Source organism: Haemorhous mexicanus, chromosome 2, assembly GCF_027477595.1.
Source record: "Haemorhous mexicanus isolate bHaeMex1 chromosome 2, bHaeMex1.pri, whole genome shotgun sequence".
In the NCBI taxonomy this organism is placed as follows: domain Eukaryota; kingdom Metazoa; phylum Chordata; class Aves; order Passeriformes; family Fringillidae; genus Haemorhous; species Haemorhous mexicanus.
Window position 1 is genome coordinate 120208561 of NC_082342.1, and position 22307 is coordinate 120230867.

Here is a 22307-nt window from a genome sequence, read left to right on the forward strand (position 1 = left end):
TTGTACATCAAAATTTATGATTTGTAAGTTATAATTTATAAAATGACAATTTCTGTGTTTCTCAGATTTAGAGTAACCCTTACAAACAGTGGCAATGGGATCACATTAAGCCATCACCTCTCAGTAATGTTTCTCCTGTAAAATATTTTTAAATTAATGAAAATTAAAATACTTTTCCATGTTGGTATTTGCCCACGTACTGCTAGGAAAAAACCTTCATAAGTTCATGCAAAAAACATCTTGCCAGATGCAAAATTTTTCTGCTCCCTTCTTTAAATATGAAGTTTCTGCATGTAGGGAAGGTGGAGGAAAATCCTGCCCGGGGATTTGCTGCTTGGCTGAGGGAAACAGAGTCCTTCAAGCATCAAGTGGAGTGGAGAAAGGCTGACATCATGTATTCCACATTCTCCTGCAGCTTCCATCAGGTTGTAACTCATCATTTCTCAATTATCCACTTAGCAGAAAACTGGAAGGACTGCAGGAACTTCCACATTTCTTCCCCAGCCCTGGGGAATGCTCATAAGCTGCTGTTAGCACGCCACGCCTTGCCCTGTGAGTCAGCAAAATTTGGGAAGCTAAGGATGTGTTTTAAAGCTTTCAAATCCCAGGAAAAGCATCTGAAAGCAATCAGAGACACACAATGTCTGCCTGCAAACACACATGGAAGGGCAGCATTGATTAATTCCTTCTCCTGGTTAACCTGCACTGCAAATATTTTTGATTTTCTTGTTTTCTTGCTCGCAGCAGCTGCCAGGACAAGAGATGGATGGGCTGGGAAGTGTTGCTGCCCTGCTGCAAGCCCTGAACTCAGTGTTGTGAGCTGGGAAACAAAGATTTCTGAATAAATAAGGAGACAGAGCAGCAAAATAGATGTTTTGGTTGTAACATTTGAGGCCCTAAGGACCTGGTTGCTCATGTTCATCTCACCCTGGGATGGCATTCCATGGTTTTCCCTTCAAAGGCCCTGCTGGTGGGAGCTGGATGTGATCAAAATTCCTGGAGCAACCTTCAGCAACCTGTCCCTGAAATCCAGCCCCAGTTTCAGCCTCCTCCAAAGTGCTCATCACCCCTGGAGAGGGCACTTGGTGGCATCACAATGATACCTCAGGTTTGAGCTTTTCTATTTTTAAGGTTCTGTGCTGCTTTGGTGTGTGGGTCTGGGCTTCTTATTATGGGATGGTGAGCTCTGTGCACAGAGCAGGGAGACAAAACAATTCCTGCTCCAGCTGGGCACCAAGGACAAATGAGCCAAATCTCAGGCCAGTAGCACAAACCCCGTGGGCTGGAGAGAGAAAAACAAGCAGGGTGGGAGCTGGGCTGGGACAATGAACTGCAAGGTGCAAATGGAGCAGAGCTGATCCCAGGGAGAGACCCCGTGCCCGGCCGTGCATTTTGGGGCCATTTTGGGTCATCTTGGGTGCAGCCCTGGCTGGGCTCTGGTGCTGCCCAAGGTGGGTCCATGCAGGAGATCCTCTGAATAAATCCCTGCTTTATTCTTTAGCTCTGCCCAGCCTCTGCTCTGGGTCAGCCTGCACAAGGCATCAGGGTCACAAATCTGTGCCAGCCTTGTCCCCTCACCATGCCAGAGCCAAAACTCTTTGCTGCTGAGCTCTGGCAGCTTGGACTGGCCTGGAAGTTTGGATTTAAGCTCTGTGTGAGGAGAGGAAAGGTTTAAACTCCCCAAGGCCTGCAGGAAGTTCTGGAGCTGCTGTTGATAGACCTGGGGGTGTTCTGGGTGCCACCAGAGAAGGAAGATCTAAAAGCTTTCAGAGAGTGCCCAAATGAGGGAGGTGAGGATGGTGAAGGGTCTGGAGGGGCCATACAAGGAGAGGACGCTTGGAATGTCCAGCTGGAGCAGAGGAAGCTGAGGGGAAACTCCTCAGGGGCTGCAGCTCCTCCCAAGGGGCAGCTCTGATCTGGGACCTGACAGGACCCAGGGAGCGGCTGGAGCTGGGCCAGGGCAGGGTTAGGTTGGATTTTAGGACAAGGTTCTTCCCCCAGAGGCTGCTGGCCCTGCCCAGGTGCAGACAGCTGGTCTGCAGAGCAAACAACTAAATTAGCAGGAAAATAAACTAATAAAATAAGAGTTTATCCATGGCAAAGAAAAAACCAAGGCCATTAACATAGGAACTGATTAAATAAATGTATAAGGGATATTTGCAGTACCTTACTGAGCAGCATCCATACCTTAATAATTTGCCTGTAACTCTTACCAATTAATTATTAACATTAATTACTTTATACCAGTAAAATACAATAAGCTGTTACTTTGTCCAATAACTATAATGACCTGCTTTAATATAACTAACAACTTTAGATCATGCTTTGTTAAGAGTATAAAACTTGAAAACACCTTGTAATAAAGTAATGCTGAGTTGTTTTGGTTTTTTTCCTAGGGTCAGGGTTGGGATTAAATGTGTGAGATGGCATTTTTTGTTTGGATTTAGATGTTTATTAATTTTTATCTATATTACAATTTTAAAAGTTGTGAGTTTACAGTACTTCTCACTAACAACCTGCAAAACGGAGACTTCTTTTTCTATAAGGCTTTTTAAGGATAAATTGTTTAATTAAGAAATTACACTAAAATTATTTTTACTTTTAACTTAATTAACTGCTTGTGGTCAGCAATGCAGATTTTTTAATGCACTTACACAAAACCACCCAAACCCACAGAGAAGAAGGTGAAGGAGAAGGCCCAGGTGAAGGTGGTGAAGGAGAAGAAGGTGAAGGAGAAGGTGGTGAAGGAGAAGAAGGAGAAGGAGAAGGAGAAGGAGAAGGAGAAGGAGAAGGAGAAGGAGAAGGAGAAGGAGAAGGAGAAGGAGAAGGAGAAGGAGAAGGAGAAGGAGAAGGAGAAGGAGAAGGAGAAGGAGAAGGAGAAGGAGAAGGAGGAGGAGGAGGAGGAGGAGCAGCCTCCACCCTGACACCTCCACCTTGCTTTCTATCTCTGACTGCATTCTAAACCCTTCAACTCTGAGTTTTCCACCCTGGGATATCACACACTTCTATCCAAACCCCACCCCCACAATCCCAGCTCTGTCATTCCATTCTGGAAGCTTCTCCAGGCCCTCAGGTCACTGCAGTGTTCTCTGGGGGTCAGTGCCTGGCAGCACAGAAAGTCTGGAATTCTCAGCAGCCAGGGTTCCAACAGAAACCATTGTTATCTCTACACACCAACATCTCATCATCATTGTTAACTCTGAACAACAACACCAGAGGGTGCTGGCACTGCCCAGGCTCCCCAGGGAATGCCAGAGCTCCTGGAGCCTTTGGCAGCACTGCCAGGGATGCCCGGGGTGGGTCTGTGCAGGGACAGAATTCCATGGTCCTTGTGGGTCCCTCCCCACTCAGGATATTCCAGGATGAGCCAGAATTTGGCAGGGCAGCACAAGCAGCACCTGGCAGGTCCTGCACTAAGGAGGAGGCCCCGAGGCTCTGGTCAGTCACAAATTTAACTTTGCAGGTTTGCAGGGTCAGGAAGTGCCTTTATCTGATCCTGGGCTAGGAATCCTGATGCCAGCCTGTGCAGGGGGAACTCCGAGGGTGAAATTCAGGTTTGAGGCTCCACAGCCACCAAACCAACCCAAAACACCTCAAAGTGCTGCAGAGCAGAAACACTTGAAGGATATTTGGCATCATCTGAGATCAGAGCCCAGCCAGCACTCACAGCTTGGAGCAGATCTCAAAATATTCTCCTCTTTTCTTTACCTCTTTCTCATTTTTCCTGCTAACCCTCTCCAGAAGAACAGAATGGATTTGTTTTGTCACAAATGAGGCAAAGTTTGCCTGAAGACTCACAAGAGGTGATTTGCTGAGCCATTCCCAAATTTTAATGTTTATTCCTTCTCCACACCCAAAATACCCTCAGCTCTTAGCTTCTCTCACAACAAGGGATCTGCACCTACTGCTTTGCATTTTCCATGCTGCTCATGCAAGTAAAAAACAGATTAAAAACTTTGCAAATTCGAGCTGAGATTCTCCAAAGCCTCCACAGCTCATGGGGTTTTTGATTTTCATTGAGTCGTGGCCTAGAGACTTAAAATCTGAAGGAGAATTAAATCAGAGGAGTGACCTGGTCAGGTCAGGTCATTAAATATAATTATTAACATGTTAAAATATTAAAATATTAATTTATACAAATATTACTAGATAAAATATATCTAAATATAAATATAAACCTGTAGCTACAGCTATAAATATAAATATATAGATAGATATATAGATATAGATATGGATATGGATATAGATATAAATATGGATATAGATATAGATATAAATAAAAAATATAAATATCTTCTTTAAGTCCAAGAATCCAAAGGTGATTTTGTTGCTTTGAGGTTTTCAGCAGGTAATTTTCTCTGCCACACAAAATTCCATACAAAGCACACATAAATGGATCAAAATTTGAAATAATTTTCCTTATTCCTGTCCTAAATTTCGTTATCAAAGGCTTTTATTCCTGTGCTGAGCTCAATATTTTCTCTTTGCTGAAAATCTGTCTTCTGCAAAGACACCCAGCCACAATCTGGAGTCATCAAAACTGGAAAAAATCTCTGCTTCCCTCAGAATCTTTTTCCTGTGGCTGCTCAAACTCCCAGTTAAAAATGTGTGCATTATTCTGATTTGAGGTTTTGTGGTTTCAATGCACAGATGTTGGTCCTTGAAATTTTGGGGTTTTTTAAAATTCTAGATCCATACTTTAGTTCCCAATATTTTGTTTCTTTGGAAATTTGTGCCCACAGTAATTAAGTCACTTCTTAATTCCAGAATCCTGGAAGGGATTGGAACTTCGGTGCTGACAATTAGAACACTGCATTTGACCTAAAGCCATAGAAAAAGCTGCTAAAATTAAGTAATAGAACTAAATCTTAAATAAGATTATTAAAAAATATAAGATTATTAACTAATATAAGATTATGAGTGTGTAGTTTGAATAGAAGTGTGTAATACCACCTAGGATAAAACTTGGAGTTTAAAGTTTTAAAATATAGTTAGAAATAGAAAACAAAATAGAGGTTTTAGAGCAGAGACAAATCCTTCTTCATAAGTTCAAGTAGTATTGTGCAATTCAATTTAAAAGTCCACATTGCAGGCCACAAGTAATTAGTTATTGTGTTAAAAGGAAAAATATTTTGTCTAATTTCTTAATTAGACAGTTTATCCTTAAAAGACCTTGTAGAGATAAAAACACAGCTCCATTTTTAGCTTATTAAAGTACTGTAAAACTCACAGTTTGTAAGATTGTAGTGTAAATAAAAACTGATAAACATCAAAGTCCAAACAAGAAATAGCATCTCACATATTTAATCCCAATCATAACAAAAAAAAAAAAAAAAAAACAAAAAACCACCCAAAAAACCAAACAAAAAACCCAAACAAACAAAAAACCCAAAACAGCAACAACAAAAAATCACACACACACAAAAAAAACCCCAAAAAAAAAAAAAAAAAAAACCCAAAAAAACCAACCAAAAACCACCAAAAATTCCAGAGGAAGGGTCCTTAAAAATCTCCTCATCCCAGGGATCCTGGGACAGCCCCAGCTGCTCTGGGCACTTCCCTCATCACATTCCCAAATTTTATGACATTTATTATTGCTATGGAATCCAAACTCCTGGAATCATGGATTATTCAACTATTTCCCCTCTCTAAAAAACCAAATTAGCTGCACTCTGTGTTTGAAGCTGTGCCTTGTTCCACGTGAAAGTTCTGTGCAAACTTTAAGAATTTAAATAGAATTATTTAAGAATTTTATACTTTATAAATAGTCTATATTATATTATTATATATGTAATCTTTATGAATGGTATTTATAAATAATATTTTTTATACCAGGGTGATTTCTCTGAAGAAAAACAACTTGACAGTGAGGATTGTGTAAAGAAATGCACACACTGTCTGATTTTATGCAAAGCAATAAAATTTGCATTTCCCTGAGAAATAAACAGAGGTGGCACCCAAATTTACAAAAACTCTAAAACCCAAAAATAACCTGTGCTCTGGGTTGTTTGATCCAAATAACTGAATATCACACAGCACAGGTATTGTTGATATTGTGATTTTATTCCTCCCAAACCAGATCTTATCCAGCTGCCCCTGCTGGACTGAGAATGGAGGTGAAAATCTGAGCTTTAGCTGAAGAAAACATCTTGAGCAAGGCAAGTTCTGTGACCCAAGCTGGAAATTTGGGATATAAAAGTCTGGGTCTGCAGTGCAATATTGATTTTATGCCCAAGCAATGCCCCAGATGGCAGAAATCTATAAGATAACAAAATTATAAAAGGAGATTTTTGATTCCACCCAGGGACTTGATGATTCAGGTGTGTTTTAAAAGATTAAAAGAGAGAAAATCAAACTGAAATGACAAAAATTGCCATTAAAATTATCTGGTTTCCTCTTGTTTTTTTTTTTAACCAAGCCACTTTCACTTCACTGCCCTTTAAGTTATTTGTAGAACTCCATGTTTTAATTAAATATTGGAAATATCTCCTCAGACCCAGGCAGAAGTTGCTTCATTCCTGTCATTTATTCAATGGTTTTTAAATCTTCACTGGGTTAAATAAAAAACCTGGGTGGATTATTGCAGGCCAGGTAATTTCAGGTTATACCTCAGGATTTTCATGGATAAAAGAGAATTACTGGCACAGGGAAGGCAACAGGAAAGAAATATTTGTTCATTCTGTGCATTTCAAAAAGATTTAGCTGTAGATTCTGGGAATTTTTATATACCCACTCCATGCATTTTATAGGGAAGAGAGACACAGAACTGAAATAAAATAAAATAATCCCCAAACAGAACAGAATTCTGTTCAGTAGGTAATTTATTTATCTCCTCCTGATCTGGGAACCCAAAGGAGATGCTGTTGCTTTGAGGTTTTAATTGATTAATTTCCACAAAATTTGATACAAAACACACCTAAATGGGTCAAAATTGAAAATAATTTTCCTTATTTGGACCCTAAATTTCCTCATCCATGCAGGATGAGGCAAAGAAAGCTGCAGAGCATGAGGAATTATCTGGAAACAGAGCTGAATTCCTTCTTTATCTTCTCTAATTCTGGAAATCTAAAGGGGATGTTGTTGCTTTGAGGTTTTTATTGATTAATTTCCACAAAATTTGATAAAAAACACGCATAAACTGACCAAAACTGAAAATAATTTTCCTTATTTGGACCCTAAATTTCCTTATCAATGTAGGATGAGGCAAAGAAAGCTGCAGAGAATGGGGAATTATCTGGAAACAGAACTGAATTCCTTTCTTTATCTTCTCTAAGCCTGGGAATCCAAAGGAGATGCTGTTGCTTTGAGGTTTTAATCGATTAATTTCCACAAAATTTGATACAAAACGCACATAAATGGATCAAAACTTCAAATAATTTTCCTTATTCTTTTCCTGAACATCCTCATCAATGCAGGATGAGGCAAAGAAAGCTGCAGAGAATGGGGAATTGGTCTGGGAAGAGCAGGAAGAATTGTGGGATTATTTCTTTTTGACACAGAAATTATTCCCAATTCGTTGCTCCTGGCTTTAAATTCATAAAAATCTCTAAAAATGAATTGAAAAATATTGAAATTTCAAGCCAAACAGTAGGCTGTTGCCATTGCCAAGGCAGTAGATGTAAAATATCTCACTACTAATTCTGGATGTCAGCAAACCTGCATGAAAACTCCTGGATTCCACAGAATTATTGAGGCTGGAAGAGACATTAAAGATTATCCAGTCCCACCACGAAAATCACCCTCAAATCATTTCCATCAGAGGTGGAAATGATTTTATTACTCCTCTCTTTATCAGTAAGTTGGGAAAAGGGAGAAGAAAATTTTTAAAATGTCAATATGATTTTTTAAAAATCAATATTCTTTAAAATTCTGACAGAGGAATGAACCAAGGATGAAACAATCACAGAGAGGAGGCTGAGAAAAATAAGAATTTTCTTTCCAAGACACCAAGGGTGGGTTTTGTTCCTGACAGCCTGTTTGGGGAGGAAGAAGAGGGAAGAGGGCTGAGATAATTCTTGCATTTCCAGCATTTGGAGCAGTCCAGGTGCTCCCAGGCACATCAACATTCCTTGAATTCAGTTCTGCCCTGATGGAATCACAGAGGCCAGAACCAAGCACAGGCACCAAAACTGAAAAAAACCCCAAACCAATCCTGAACAAAATTGTAGCAAGAACCCAAAATTCCTCCTGTTTTTTAGGAGCTGGGCTTGGGAAAGGCTGACAAACACTGGCAGCTGAAATCAGGAAATCCAGAGAAATCAGTTGTGAAATGCAAGTGGGAGCTCCTTTGTGCTGGAGCCAGGCTGGTTCTGATCTTTGGAGGTTCAAAGGATTGCCCCCGAGGAAGCACAAACTAAAAAAAATGAGAATATTTTTGTTTCTGACCCAGGAATTGCAACCCTGAGGTGACAACTTCACCCCCAAAGGGTGGGGTCAGCATTTCTGTGGGTGACAGCAGAAGAGGACAAGATTTTCCACAAAAAGTCACTTTTGGAATGAGATTTTTGCTTTGCCAAACCCATTTCTGCTCTGCCTACAGTGGAGAATATTAAGTCTGGGTTTTGATGTCCCAGATTTGAATTCACCAGTTGTTTTAAAATATTCAGAATATCCTTCCATTTCCCAGTTAGCTGATGTTTTCTTAGCTCTTTTCCCACCCTGACCTTGCAGCTGAGCTGTGGCCACCACAAAACTTCTGCAGCCTCAGCAGTGATGATAAAACAAAAGAGATGAAACAAGCACTGGGATAAAATAAAAACCTGTTTGCAGCTCCATGGCAGAAAAGGAATTGTTTAATTGAGGAGAACCTGATTCCCTGTAAGAACATTAAATTCTGGGTCAGTTTTGAGTTCCTGCTGCTCCCCCATTCGAGCTTTGAATAGGAATAATAAGAATAAGAATAAAAATAATAATAAAAATAAAAAAGAAAAAGAAAGTTAAATTAAAACTACAACTAAAAATAAAAAATAAATATCTCCATGGCACAAAAGGAGTTAATTAATTAATTGAGGGCACCTTATTCCCTGTAAGAACATTAAGTCCTGGATCACAGTTTTGAGTTCCTGCTGCTCCCCCATTTGAGCTTGGAACAGGATAAATAAAAATAAAAATAAAAGAAAAATTATAAATATAAATATAAATATCTCCATGGCACAAAAGGCATTAATTAATTAATTGAGGGCACCTTTTTCCCTGTAAGAACATTAAGTCCTGGATCACAGAGTTGACTTTCTGCTGCTCCCCCATTTGAGCTTGAACAGGATAAATAAAAATAAAAATAAAAATAAAAATAAAAATAAACCAATAATAATAATAATAAAAATCTCCATGGCACAAAAGGCATTAATTAATTGAGGGCACCTTATTCCCTGCAAGAACATTAAATCATGTGTCAGTTTTGAGTTCCTGCTGCTACCCCATTTGAGCTTCGAACAGGATAAATAAAAATAAAAATAAAACATAAACATAAAAGTAAAATAACAATAAACTTAATATAAATATAAATACAAATGTAAATACAAATAACTATAATTATAACTATATCTATATAACTATAACTATTAATATAAATATGGATTCATGGAATGCTTTGGGTTGCAATTTGTCCCATTTCAGCCTGGAATTGGTTTTTTTAAATTATTTTCCACAGTGTTTTAGTGGCAGCTGTCAGAAATACCTTGCAGGAGGTGAGGATGCAGAGGCTGGTGGGCAGTGAGGACAGCAGTCATCTCATCGTGGTCTGAGGGGTGGATGTACTCATAAATGCTGTTTCCAGTGAGCTCCACCTGGAAAAAACCATGGAATAAAAGCAGCTGGGTCATTTTCTGCCCTCAAACACTCCAGAGTTAAAGCAGGAGCTGGGTGGATCAAAAGCATCTTCCAAATGCCAGCCATTAATCCCAATTAATTCTTTCCTCAGCAGTGATTGATGTCAGAGAGGTTTTGGTGGGAATTTCAGGTGTTGCATCAGGGACAGAAGAGCTCCTGTTGGGGCTGGGAATGAGGTGATAAATTAGAGCAGCTGTAGAAAAGTTAAATTGCCACAAATGGAGGAGAACTGGGAGCTGTGGAAATGCCTCTCAGGAAGGTAAATATGAAAATAAAAATTATCTTCCTGCAGGTCCCCAGAAAGTCTCACCTGCCCTCACAGAACCCCTTTGTGTTCTCCCACCAGCAGCAGGGCCAAAATGACTTTTCTGAAGATATTGGAGGAACAGGGGTTTGGGAGTGGTTTTTATGGGTTTATATCCCTGTTTTCTCTGCCTCCTGAGCTCTATTTTCTCTCATAGCCACTAATTCCAATATCACTGTTATGAACACATGGTGAGTCTTTGCTTCTTTTTTCCACCAGGGTCAGGATGAAATGTGTGAGAGGGAATTTCTTGTTGGAACTCAGATGTTTATCAGTTCTTGTCTCTGTCAAAGTCTCACAAACCCTGAGCTCTGCAGCACTTCACTGCAACACACTAAAAATGGAGCCCCATCTCTCTCTCCAAGGCCTTGGAAGGATAAACTGCCCAATTAAGAAATGACACTTAATTATTTTCACTTTTAACCCAACACCCAACCACCCGTGCCACAATGGGGACTTTTTTATCCAATGGCACAAAACCACCCAAACCCATGAAGGAGAAGGAGAAGGAGAAGGAGAAGGAGAAGGAGAAGGAGAAGGAGAAGGAGAAGAAGGAGAAGGAGGAGGAGGAGGAGGAGGAGGAGGAGGAGGAGGAGGAGGAGGAGGAGGAAAAGGAGGAGAAAAAGAAGAAGGAGAAGAAGTAGAAAAAGGTGGAGAAGAAGAAGAAGAAGAAGAAGAAGAAGAGGAAGAGGAAGAAGAGGAAGGAAGAGGAGGAGAAAGAGAAGAAGAAGTAGAAGGAAGAGAAGAAGGAGAAGGAGCAGCCTCCACCCCAAAACCTCCACCTTGCTTTCTATCTCTGACTGCATTCTAAACCCTTCAGCTCTGAGTTTCCCACCCTGGGATATCACACACTTCTATCCAAACCCCACCCCCACAATCCCAGTTCTGTCATTCCATTCTGGAAGCTTCTCCAGGCCCTCAGGTCACTGCAGTGTTCTCTGGGGGTCAGTGCCTGGCAGCACAGAAAGTCTGGAATTCTCAGCAGCCAGGGCTCCAACAGACACACATCCAAAGAACTCCACTGTTTCCACTGTTGTTTTTTTTTATTTTCAATTAAAAATGCTACAAAAATTACTACAAAAACGAAGGTACACCAATGGGCTCTGAGAGAACCCCAAAAATCAGATTTCCATGGATTTTCACAGCTCTGAACAAACACTCACAGTGAAGATCTGCCTTAAATGTTTGTGTATTCCCTGTCCTGCCCTGAACTTTGCCTGCCCAGGATGTGCTCCTGCCTTTCCCACTGCTCACAGTGGCACAAAAAACCAAAAAGAGCCTTGTGGCCCCCGTGTCCCCTCTGCCAGCTCCGCCTGTCACCCCCTAAACCCCTGAGAAAAGTCCCCAGAGAGCTGCAGGAATGGATTTAAGGGGGAAACAGAACAGGACTCCTTTATTTGTCTTCTCTAATTCTGGGAATCCAAAGGAGATGCTGATGCTGTGGGGTTTTTATTGATTAATTTCCACAAAATTTGATACAAAACATACATAAATGGATCAAAATTGAAAATAATTTTCTTTTATCCCATCCTAAATTTCCTTGTCTATGTAGGATGAGGCAAAGAAAGCTGCAGAAAATGAGGAATTGATCTGGAAATAGAGCTGAATTCCTTTATTTATCTTCTCTAATTCTGGGAGTATAAAGGAGATGTTGTTGCTTTGGGGTTTTTATTGATTATTTTCACAAAATTTGATACAAAACACACATAAATGGATCAAAATTGAAAATAATTTTCTTTTATCCCATCCTAAATTTCCTTGTCTATGTAGGATGAGGCAAAGAAAGCTGCAGAAAATGAGGAATTGATCTGGAAATAGAGCTGAATTCCTTTATTTATCTTCTCTAATTCTGGGAATCCAAAGGGGATGGTGTTGCTTTGAGGTTTTTAGCAATTAATTTTCCCAAAATTTGATACAAAACACACATAAACAAACCAAAACTGAAAATCATTTTCCTTTATCCTATCCTGAATTTCCTCATCAATGTAGGATGAGGCAAAGAAAGCTGCAGAGAATGAGGAACTGATCTGGAAATAGAGCTGAATTCCTTTATTTATCTTCTCTAATTCTGGGAATCCAAAGGGGATGGTGTTGCTTTGAGGTTTTTAGCAATTAATTTTCCCAAAATTTGATACAAAACACACATAAACAAACCAAAACTGAAAATCATTTTCCTTTATCCTATCCTGAATTTCCTCATCAATGTAGGATGAGGCAAAGAAAGCTGCAGAGAATGGGGAATTGATCTGGAAAGAACAGGAAGAATTGTGAGATTATTTGCTTTGGGCACAGAAATTCATCCCAGACGGTTGCTCCTGGCTTTAAATTCATAAAAATCTCCAAAAAAAGAATTGAAAAATATTGAAATTTTCAGGGAAGCAGGAGGCTGCTGCCAGTGCTGGGTTTGAATGAGTGTCAATAGCTCTGAGCTGCCCCGTGTGCCTCGGGCCCCCAGACCAGAGAGGTGCAGAATTGGAGCCATCCCTCTGAGCCCGCCCTGCTCCTCCCTCAGATCCTGGCAGCTGCCTTTTCTTTGGGATAAATGACGTTGTCTGCCCCCACAAAGCAGAAAATGGGAAAATTTTTTCCCTGAAAATGTTCCTCATCCTTCCATTTTCTGCATTATTCATGGAATGTCCCTTCCCAGGGCTGTGCAAACTCGATTTTTTTTTCCCTCCCCAAGCATCTCTTCCTCCACTGCTCCTTTCCAACAGCCCCTCCCTGCAAACACAACATCGACAGGGAGCTGACCTGCTGAGCAGGCTGAAAATGCACTGAGCTAGGGAAAACTAGGGAAAAGGGGGAAAATAAGGAAAGGGGAGATGGAGAAGAGAAAGAAAGAGAGAGAGAAAGAGAAAAAAAGAGAGAGGGGGGAAGGGAAGGGAAGGGAAGGGAAGGGAAGGGAAGGGAAGGGAAGGGAAGGGAAGGGAAGGGAAGGGAAGGGAAGGGAAGGGAAGGGAAGGGAAGGGAAGGGAAGGGAAGGGAAGGGAAGGGAAGGGAAGGGAAGGGAAGGGAAGGGAAGGGAAGGGAAGGGAAGGTTTGGGAAGGGAAGGTTTGGGAAGGGAAGGTTTGGGAAGGGAAGGTTTGGGAAGGGAAGGTTTGGGAAGGTTTGGGAAGGTTTGGGAAGGGAAGGGAAGGGAAGGGAAGGGAAGGGAAGGGAAGGGAAGGGAAGGGAAGGGAAGGGAAGGGAAGGGAAGGGAAGGGAAGGGAAGGGAAGGGAAGGGAAGGGAAGGGAAGGGAAGGGAAGGGAAGGGAAGGGAAGGGAAGGGAAGGGAAGGGAAGGGAAGGGAAAGGGAAAGATAAAAAGGAAAAGGAAAAGGAAAAGATAAAAAGGAAAAGGAAAAGATAAAAAGGAAAATGAAAAGGAAAGGAAAGGAGAAAAAGGAAAAGGAAAAGGAAAAAGAAAAGGAAAAGGAAAAGGAAAAAGAAAAGGAAAAGGAAAAGGAAAAGATAAAAAGAAAAAGGAAAAGGAAAAGGAAACTATGGAATGGGGACGGGGATATCTGCATTGCTGCATTTGTGTAATTTTCTCTAAAAGCTGCCCTAAAAGGGCCCTGGCTGCTCCTGTTCAGCCACAGACAGGTGGGGGCTCGCTGCAGGAACACCCCACACCCAATTTCTTGTCAGGGAGGAAGGAAAACACGAAATCTCCCTGTGAGTCCTGCCTGGAAACTCTTCTGGTTTTTTTGAATTACCAGGGGACAAACATCCTGCAAATGTCCAGAGGTGTCTTCATAAATATCCTGATCACCTACATTCAAAAAAAAAAAAAAAAAAAATCTAAAAATTCTTCTGGTGGTGGACATTTCATTTTCAGAACATGACAAAATTGCCAAGGGGCATCACTCACAAACCTCTTCTCCTTATTTTATCTTTGGTTAAGAGTGATTTTTTTCCCCAGTGAATGTTTTGCCCTTGGAATGAAAGCATTTTTAGCAGAGAATTTACATTCAAAAAAAAAAAAAAAAAAAAAAAAGAGAGAATTCATGGGTGGCTGTGTATAAATTCCCTAAAAATAAATAAATAAGTAAATAAGTGTGTGTATATATATCTCTATAAATATCTCTTCAATTTAGGGACTTTCTGACATTAAAAACCCCAGTCAAGCTGACCAACCTCACCAGCTGTAGTCGATGTTTTCTTTTAAAAAACTGTAACTCATGGATGGCTCTTGCTTTTCCCAAACTCATCACCTATTTTAAAATGATTCCTCATGAAAATGCACATTTTTCCACAGGATTCAAAGGGTTAAAAGCCACATTTTTTTTTTTTTTAATCCAAAATTTCTTTTTTTTTTTTTTTTTTGTCCCAGGGTTTATGTCTAAAATTCAAGCCTAAACTCCTTTGTGCAATAACGACTGGTTTTCCTTATTATAAACACTAAAAGGATTTTTATTCTCATGGGTTTATTTGCAAGGCCAGGAAAATCAGCAGGAGGCAAAGGAGCAGCCCTGGCTGTGGGGGTTTGGGATGAATTTTGAGTGAGTTAGGGATGGAACCTGGGAGGTTTTAGGTGATGGGGTTTATTTTTCTTATCTTCTACCCAGGCAGCAAGGGTGAGCTCAGCTCACATCTTCACAGCACGGTTCAGAAGGTCACAAAAACCTTAATGACAAGATTTTTTTAATGATTTATTGACCAATAAAACAAAGGATATTTATGGTTTTGACCCAATCTTTAAATATTTCATTTTATGGACCCCTGGTACAGTGTGAGCTTTCTTAGCCACTCCTGTTCTGACACACAAACCTGCAGTGCTGCTTTCTGAGCTCCTTGTTTACCTCTGGAACTGCTTTTCACAGAATCCCAGAATCCCAGAATCACCAGGTTGGAAGAGACCTTCAAGGTCATCGAGTCCAACCCAGCCTCAACACCTCAACTAAACCCTGGCACCCAGTGCCACATCTTATATTTTTGATACTTTCACATTTTCTAGATCTTAAACTCTAAAACTCTGAATTTTCCTCCACTTAACCTGTCCCTGCTTTAAACCACAAACCCACCTTCTCCCTTCCAGCCCCTCAGTCTGGGAGCCTTTCCCAAGGTCTCAGATCAAATCCTGGGTTTAATTCTGAGCTCTGGCTTCCATGCCCAGAGTTCTGAGAGTTCCCTGCACTTCAGATTCCAACAACTGACCCCAAAATTCACTTTCCAAATTGACTTTCAGCCATAAAACCACCAGCAAAGGGATGGGGGCTAAGGCAGAGTCAAATAACCAAAATATGGGTCCATAATTTGGGGTCTCAGCCCCTGCTGGGCAGATTCAGCTCTCTCCAAGCCTGCAATGAAACCCTGAGAACTTTAAAAACACAGAAATTCTCCAGTTCAATTCATAGAGCTAAAGCCCCGTGCCTCAGGTTATTGAAGCAGCCTCCTTGATGCAGTTTTTAATAGCTGTAAATACCAAATCTCAGCATTTCCTACTAACAGGGGGTTTATGAGAAACTCAGATTTATTTATTTTTTTTTTTCCCAGCCAAGGAATGATTCATAATAAACACACAGGACTAAGTGGATGGATTCTAGAGCAAATAATTACATATTTTACCTCTCATGGTCTCATTGGATAAAAGCAAAATAAAATCCTGGAAAAAGTTCAGATATTTGTGGTGAAATATTTCAAGATTTATCAGAAGTCAAAGATAAGCCTGGCTCCCTCATGGATCCAGAAAAGTGCTGGAATAAGCTCCAGACCTTCAAATTAAATTAAAATTTGTCTTTCCACATCATTGCCCGAGAGGATTTTCCTTTCTTTTTTGTGCCTTTGAGGGGAAAAAAAAACAATGTTTGGGGAATTTGAAGCTGTTTTTTATCCATGGAAAAAAAAAAAAGGCAAAAAAAGAAATTGGCTGTGCCAAGCAGTCCAAGGCAGCTCATCCCTGGGCTGGGGCCAGCTGGGATGGGCTGGGGGAAGGGTCCTCCAGCAAAATTCACAATTTTCCTGCTCCAGCTGGGAGCAAATCAAACTCCAAAGCCACAAATGAAGTGGCAGGGCCGCAAATGAAGATGTAGATTTTTCAGAAACTCTGTTTCTGAGGCAAAGCCGTGCTTCAAAACAATCCCTAATGCTGGGTTTGAATTTATGACTGGTTTAGCCAGCCTGGCTTTTTCTCAAGCTTTAATTTCTTCCTGCTGAAGTTCAATTCGACCAGAAGATAAAGGCCACTGTAGCAGGCCTCCAAAAATAGTCTGCAAAATTCTCTTTAAATGGCTTTTTCATTTAGCTGAACTATATATTTTTAAACAAATGGCACTCGAGCAGGAACTGGATGTGTGGGCGAGTTAATTGTCAAATTATTTCATAAAAAGCCTCTCTGTGCCCACTCTCAAGGATTTTTTTCCAATCACCACCACTCTGCTCCCTGCTTGCTTTGGCTCTGTGAGGGCACTTGTTGGAAATGTAATGTGGAATTTATTTTTTATTATATTGGGGCTGAATTTCCTTCTCCTGCCCAAGCCCATTCTGGTTAATGGCAGGGGCAGAAATCCCAGGATTTCCAGAGGAGTGGGAACAAGGACTCCTTTGGAGGCCCTGGGAGCTGACAGGAATATCCCAGGATAAATGGATTTGGATTTTGGGGAGTGGGAGCAGCCCAAAATTAGTGCTGGTGCTGCTTAAAGCCAAATTATCTCTTCAAAAAGAGAATATTGAGGCAGAGCAAGAACATATTGGTGGTAAATCAGGATGAAATTTTATAAAGAAATTTAAAATAAATTAAAAATTGAAGATTTTATTTATAAATAAATTTTATAATAAAGGCCCTTGCACTGTGAATTTTTGTGTTTTGAGAATCCCTTAAATTTCAAATCCCACAACTTCCAAGCTCGGTTGTTCCAAACCTCTGCTGAAGGGAAAAGTTTGGGATTTTGCTGATTAAAAATCCTTCAAAAAACAACTTGGCCAAACTTTCTGATTTTCCTCAGCACCTCTTGCCCTAAGGATTTATAGATATTTCCAGGCACATGGAATTCAGTCAGTGCAGCTGACCAGGAGGGATAAATGGGATTAAAACTTGTGTGACACTGCCAGTCCCCTCTTCCTGCACGTGCCAAAGTCTGTTCAGTGTCCCATTGATCCCATAATTCTTTAACTCTCCCATATCAATGGGTTAATAATAAAATAAAATAAAATAAAATAAAATAAAATAAAATAAAATAAAATAAAATAAAATAAAATAAATATAAAATAAATATAAAATAAAATAAAAATAAAAAATAAAAATAAATAAAATAATAATAATACCAAGACCTATAAGATCTGGTGCCATGAAATTCCTCCAAAAGAACAATTTCTGGGCAAAAATTTGAACATTTTGGGAGTAAAAAAATATACAGGGCAGGGGATTTCTGCTCCAGGATGGGTGGATGGGAGTGCTCAGTGCTTTGGGATAATGGCACTGATGACATGGAGGGATTTTAGCAGGTAAAATCCTGACTCCTTCAGGATTGAAAATTCAGGGTGAGAGAAAGCCAGGCTGAAAAATGAGCAGAAAATAAGGCCCTGGTGGAGGGAGGTTTATTTTCAAGCAAAGCAAGATTTGAAGGAATTTGAACAGGAGTTAAATGGTGTGAAACAGCTAAAACTGCCCCATAACAGAGGGAACAGAACTGAGAATGTTTCCTGCTCATATTTTTAAAATTAGCAGGTAAAAAAAAGTATTTATGGTGGCTGTTTATTCCCAAAATGACTTTTTCTATGAGGAGCAGGGGTTTGGGAGTTGTTTTTGTGGGTTTCTATCCTTGTTTTCTCTACCTCTTGAGTTCTAATTTCTCTCATAGCCACTAATTCCAATATCACTGTTGCAAGCACACGTCCAAAGAATTCCACTTTTTTTTTTTTTTCAATTAAAAACATTGATTACAACAAAAAAATTAAATTATACAAATAATCCCCACCATTACAGCCCTCCCCTGTTTATGGAAACAGCCACAGGACAAATTAACCAGAAATTTTCAGAATATTCTCCTCTCTCTCCCCTTCATCTCCTCTGCTGTTCAGGCTTCATTTCAACTCATTTATTTATTTAGAAATCTTTGATACCCATCTGAGCACTTCAGTTCCTTGCCACTCCCATCCAGGGCCTGCTGAAATTAATGAGGAATTTTTTTATGGGACTATGGCAAACTCTAGGTCAGGTGCTACCAGTGAATTCCAGTTACAAACAAAGGCATGGAAAGCCAAGTCCTACTTTAATTTCAGCTTCTACAATAAATTTGCCCCTGTGCCTATCCCAAGAAGGCAAAAAAAAAAAATTAGAAATGTCCATCTAAGAGGAAAAAAAACCCCATAAAACCCCTCATGGTTCTGGTGCAGAACAGTAGTAAACTGAGTTTTATGAGTTCTATCACAACCATATAAAATGCTTTACTGAAAAGAGCGCTGAGCTGGAAAAACTCAGGGAAAACTGCCCTGAATTCCTTGTGAACACTCATAAATCTGCCCCCCTTCTCCTTTTTTATTTTATTTTTATTTTTATTTTTTTCCTCCTCCTCCAGCACATTTACCATAAACCCCTTTTCTCTGCCATTCAGGGGCAGCCTCAGTATCTGACACAATCTCAGGCTGCCACATCCAAATCCTGAGTTTTACTTCACTAAATTGTCAAATTATTTGTTAAAAGCCCTTTCTGTGCCCACTCCAAAGAATTTTTCCCCCTTTTTTTTATTTTTCCCTCTTCCTCCAGCCCATTTACCATAACCCCCAGTTCCACACCAGATTTCTCTCCCTTTCACAGGCAGCCTCAGTATCTGACACAATCTCAGGCTCCCAGAGTCAAATCTGAGTTTTATTTCAGTTACTTGTCAAATTATTTAATAAAAAGCCCTTTCTGTGCCCACTCTGAAGGATTTTTTCCCCTTTTATTTTTATTTTTCTCCCTCCTCCAGCTCATTTACCATAAACACAGGAGATTTCTGAGTTCCACACCAGATTTCTCTCCCTTTCACAGGCAGCCTCAGTATCTGACACAATCTCAGGCTTCCCGAGTCAAATCTGAGTTTTATTTCAGTTAATTATCCAATTATTTATTTAAAAGCCCTTTCTCTGCCCACTCTGAAGGATTTTTCCCTTTTTTAAAAATTTTTTTCCTCCTCCTCCAGCACATTTACCATAAACACAGGAGATTTATCAGTTCCACATCAGATTTCTCTCCCTTTCACAGGCAGCCTCAGTACCTGACACAATCTCAGGCTCCCAGAGCCAAATCTGAGTTTTATTTCAGTTAATTGTCAAATTATTTAATAATAAGCCCTTTCTGTGCCCACTCTAAAGGATTTTTCCCTTTTTTTAAAATTTTTCCCCCTCCTCCAGCCCATTTACCATAAACACAGGAGATTTCTGAGTTCCACACCAGATTTCTCTCCCTTTCACAGGCACTCTCAGTACCTGACACAATCTCAGGCTCCCAGAGCCAAATCTGAGTTTTATTTCAATTAATTGTCAAATTATTTATTTAAAAGCCCTTTCTGTGCCCACTCTGAAGGATTTTTCTCCCTTTTTTTTAAATTTTTTCCTCCTCCTTCAGCCCATTTACCATAAACACAGGAGATTTATCAGTTCCACACCAGATTTCTCTCCCTTTCACAGGCAGCCTCAGTATCTGACACAATCTCAGGCTCCCAGAGCCAAATCTGAGTTTTATTTCAATTAATTGTCAAATTATTTAATAATAAGCCCTTTCTGTGCCCACTCTAAAGGATTTTCCCCTTTTATTTTAATTTTTCCCTCCTCCTTCAGCCCATTTACCATAACCCCCAGTTCCACATCAGATTTCTCTCCCATCCATGGGCACCCTCAGTATCTGACACAATCTCAGGCTGCCAGAGTCAAATCTGAGTTTTATTTCAGTTAATTATCAAATTATTTATTTAAAAGCCCTTTCTATGCCCACTCTGAAGGATTTTTCCCCTTTTTTTAAAATTTTTTCCTCCTCCTCCAGCACATTTACCATAAACACAGGAGATTTATCAGTTCCACATCAGATTTCTCTCCCTGTCACAGGCAGCCTCAGTACCTGACACAATCTCAGGCTCCCAGAGCCAAATCTGAGTTTTATTTCAATTAATTGTCAGATTATTTAATAATTAGGCCTTTCTGTGCCCACTCTAAAGGATTTTCCCTTTTATTTTTATTTTTCCCTCCTCCTTCAGCACATTTACCATAACCCCCAGTTCCACACCAGATTTCTCTCCCATCCATGGGCAGCCTCAGTATCTGACACAATCTCAGGCTCCCAGAGCCAAATCTGAGTTTTATTTCAGTTAATTATCAAATTATTTATTTAAAAGCCCTTTCTGTGCCCACTCTGAAGGATTTTTCTCCGTTTTTTTTTTTATTTTTTCCCCCTCCTCCAGCCCATTTACCATAAACACAGGAGATTTCTGAGTTCCACATCAGATTTCTCTCCCTGTCACAGGCAGCCTCAGTACCTGACACAATCTCAGGCTCCCAGAGCCAAATCTGAGTTTTATTTCAATTAATTGTCAAATTATTTAATAAAAAGCCCTTTCTGTGCCCACTCTGAAGGATTTTTTCCCCTTTTATTTTAATTTTTCCCCCTCCTCCAGCCCATTTACCATAAACACAGGAGATTTCTGAGTTCCACACCAGATTTCTCTCCCTTTCACAGGCAGCCTCAGTATCTGACACAATCTCAGGCTTCCCGAGTCAAATCTGAGTTTTATTTCAATTAATTATCCAATTATTTATTTAAAAGCCCTTTTTGTGCCCACTCTGAAGGATTTTTCTCCCTTTTTTTTAAATTTTTTCCTCCTCCTCCAGCACATTTACCATAAACACAGGAGATTTATCAGTTCCACACCAGATTTCTCTCCCTGTCATGGGCAGCCTCAGTATCTGACACAATCTCAGGCTCCCAGAGCCAAATCTGAGTTTTATTTCAATTAATTGTCAGATTATTTAATAATAAGGCCTTTCTGTGCCCACTCTAAAGGATTTTCCCTTTTATTTTTATTTTTCCCTCCTCCTTCAGCCCATTTACCATAACCCCCAGTTCCACACCAGATTTCTCTCCCATCCATGGGAAGCCTCAGTATCTGACACAATCTCAGGCTGCCAGAGCCAAATCTGACTTTTATTTCAGTTAATTATCAAATTATTTATTTAAAAGCCCTTTCTGTGCCCACTCTAAAGGATTTTTCTCCGTTTTTTTTTTTATTTTTTCCCCCTCCTCCAGCCCATTTACCATAAACACAGGAGATTTCTGAGTTCCACATCAGATTTCTCTCCCTGTCACAGGCAGCCTCAGTACCTGACACAATCTCAGGCTCCCAGAGCCAAATCTGAGTTTTATTTCAATTAATTGTCAAATTATTTAATAAAAAGCCCTTTCTGTGCCCACTCTAAAGGATTTTCCCCTTTTATTTTAATTTTTCCCTCCTCCTTCAGCCCATTTACCATAATCCCCAGTTCCACACCAGATTTCTCTCCCTGTCACAGGCAGCCTCAGTATCTGACACAATCTCAGGCTCCCAGAGTCAAATTTGAGTTTTATTTCAGTTAATTATAAAATTATTTATTAAAAAGCCCTTTCTGTGCCCACTCTGAAGGATTTTTCCCTTTTTTTAAAATTTTTTTCCTCCTCCTTCAGCCCATTTACCATAAACACAGGAGATTTATCAGTTCCACATCAGATTTCTCTCCCTTTCACAGGCAGCCTCAGTATCTGACACAAAATCAGGCTGCCAGAGTCAAATCTGAGTTTTATTTCAATAATTGTCAGATTATTTAATAATAAGGCCTTTCTGTGCCCACTCTAAAGGATTTTTCCCTTTTATTTTAATTTTTCCCTCCTCCTTCAGCCCATTTACCATAACCCCCAGTTCCACACCAGATTTCTCTGCCATCCATGGGCAGCCTCAGTATCTGACACAACCTCAGGCTCCCAGAGCCAAATCCTGAGTTTTATTCCAGCCCTCTCTCCTGCCCACACTTGGCTTTCAGGCCCTGCCTCCACCTGCAATTTGCAATATCATTTTATTTATGGCCCTCCTGCAAGGAAATGAGGAGTAAAATACAAGGAACAAGAACAGGGATAAAGCCAGGGGGACGTGGTGGCAAGGAAAGGAAATTTGAGTCTTTTCCCAAAGCCCTTTTCAGGCAGAAAAAAGCTTCAAACAGCCCTGAAAAAACAAAATACTGGATATAAAAGCAAGAC

The 22307-nt window shown here is 40.1% G+C and overlaps 1 protein-coding gene across 1 annotated transcript in view; it reads right to left on the reverse strand.

The window, feature by feature from the left end:
* Positions 1 to 22307, reverse strand: part of SIM2 (SIM bHLH transcription factor 2) — a 69499-nt gene that overhangs the window by 34510 nt on the left and 12682 nt on the right. Inside the window, exon 4 of the mRNA XM_059840146.1 lies at positions 9677 to 9785. Coding sequence (XP_059696129.1) covers positions 9677 to 9785 — 109 coding nt within the window. The remainder of the gene's footprint in view (positions 1 to 9676; positions 9786 to 22307) is intronic.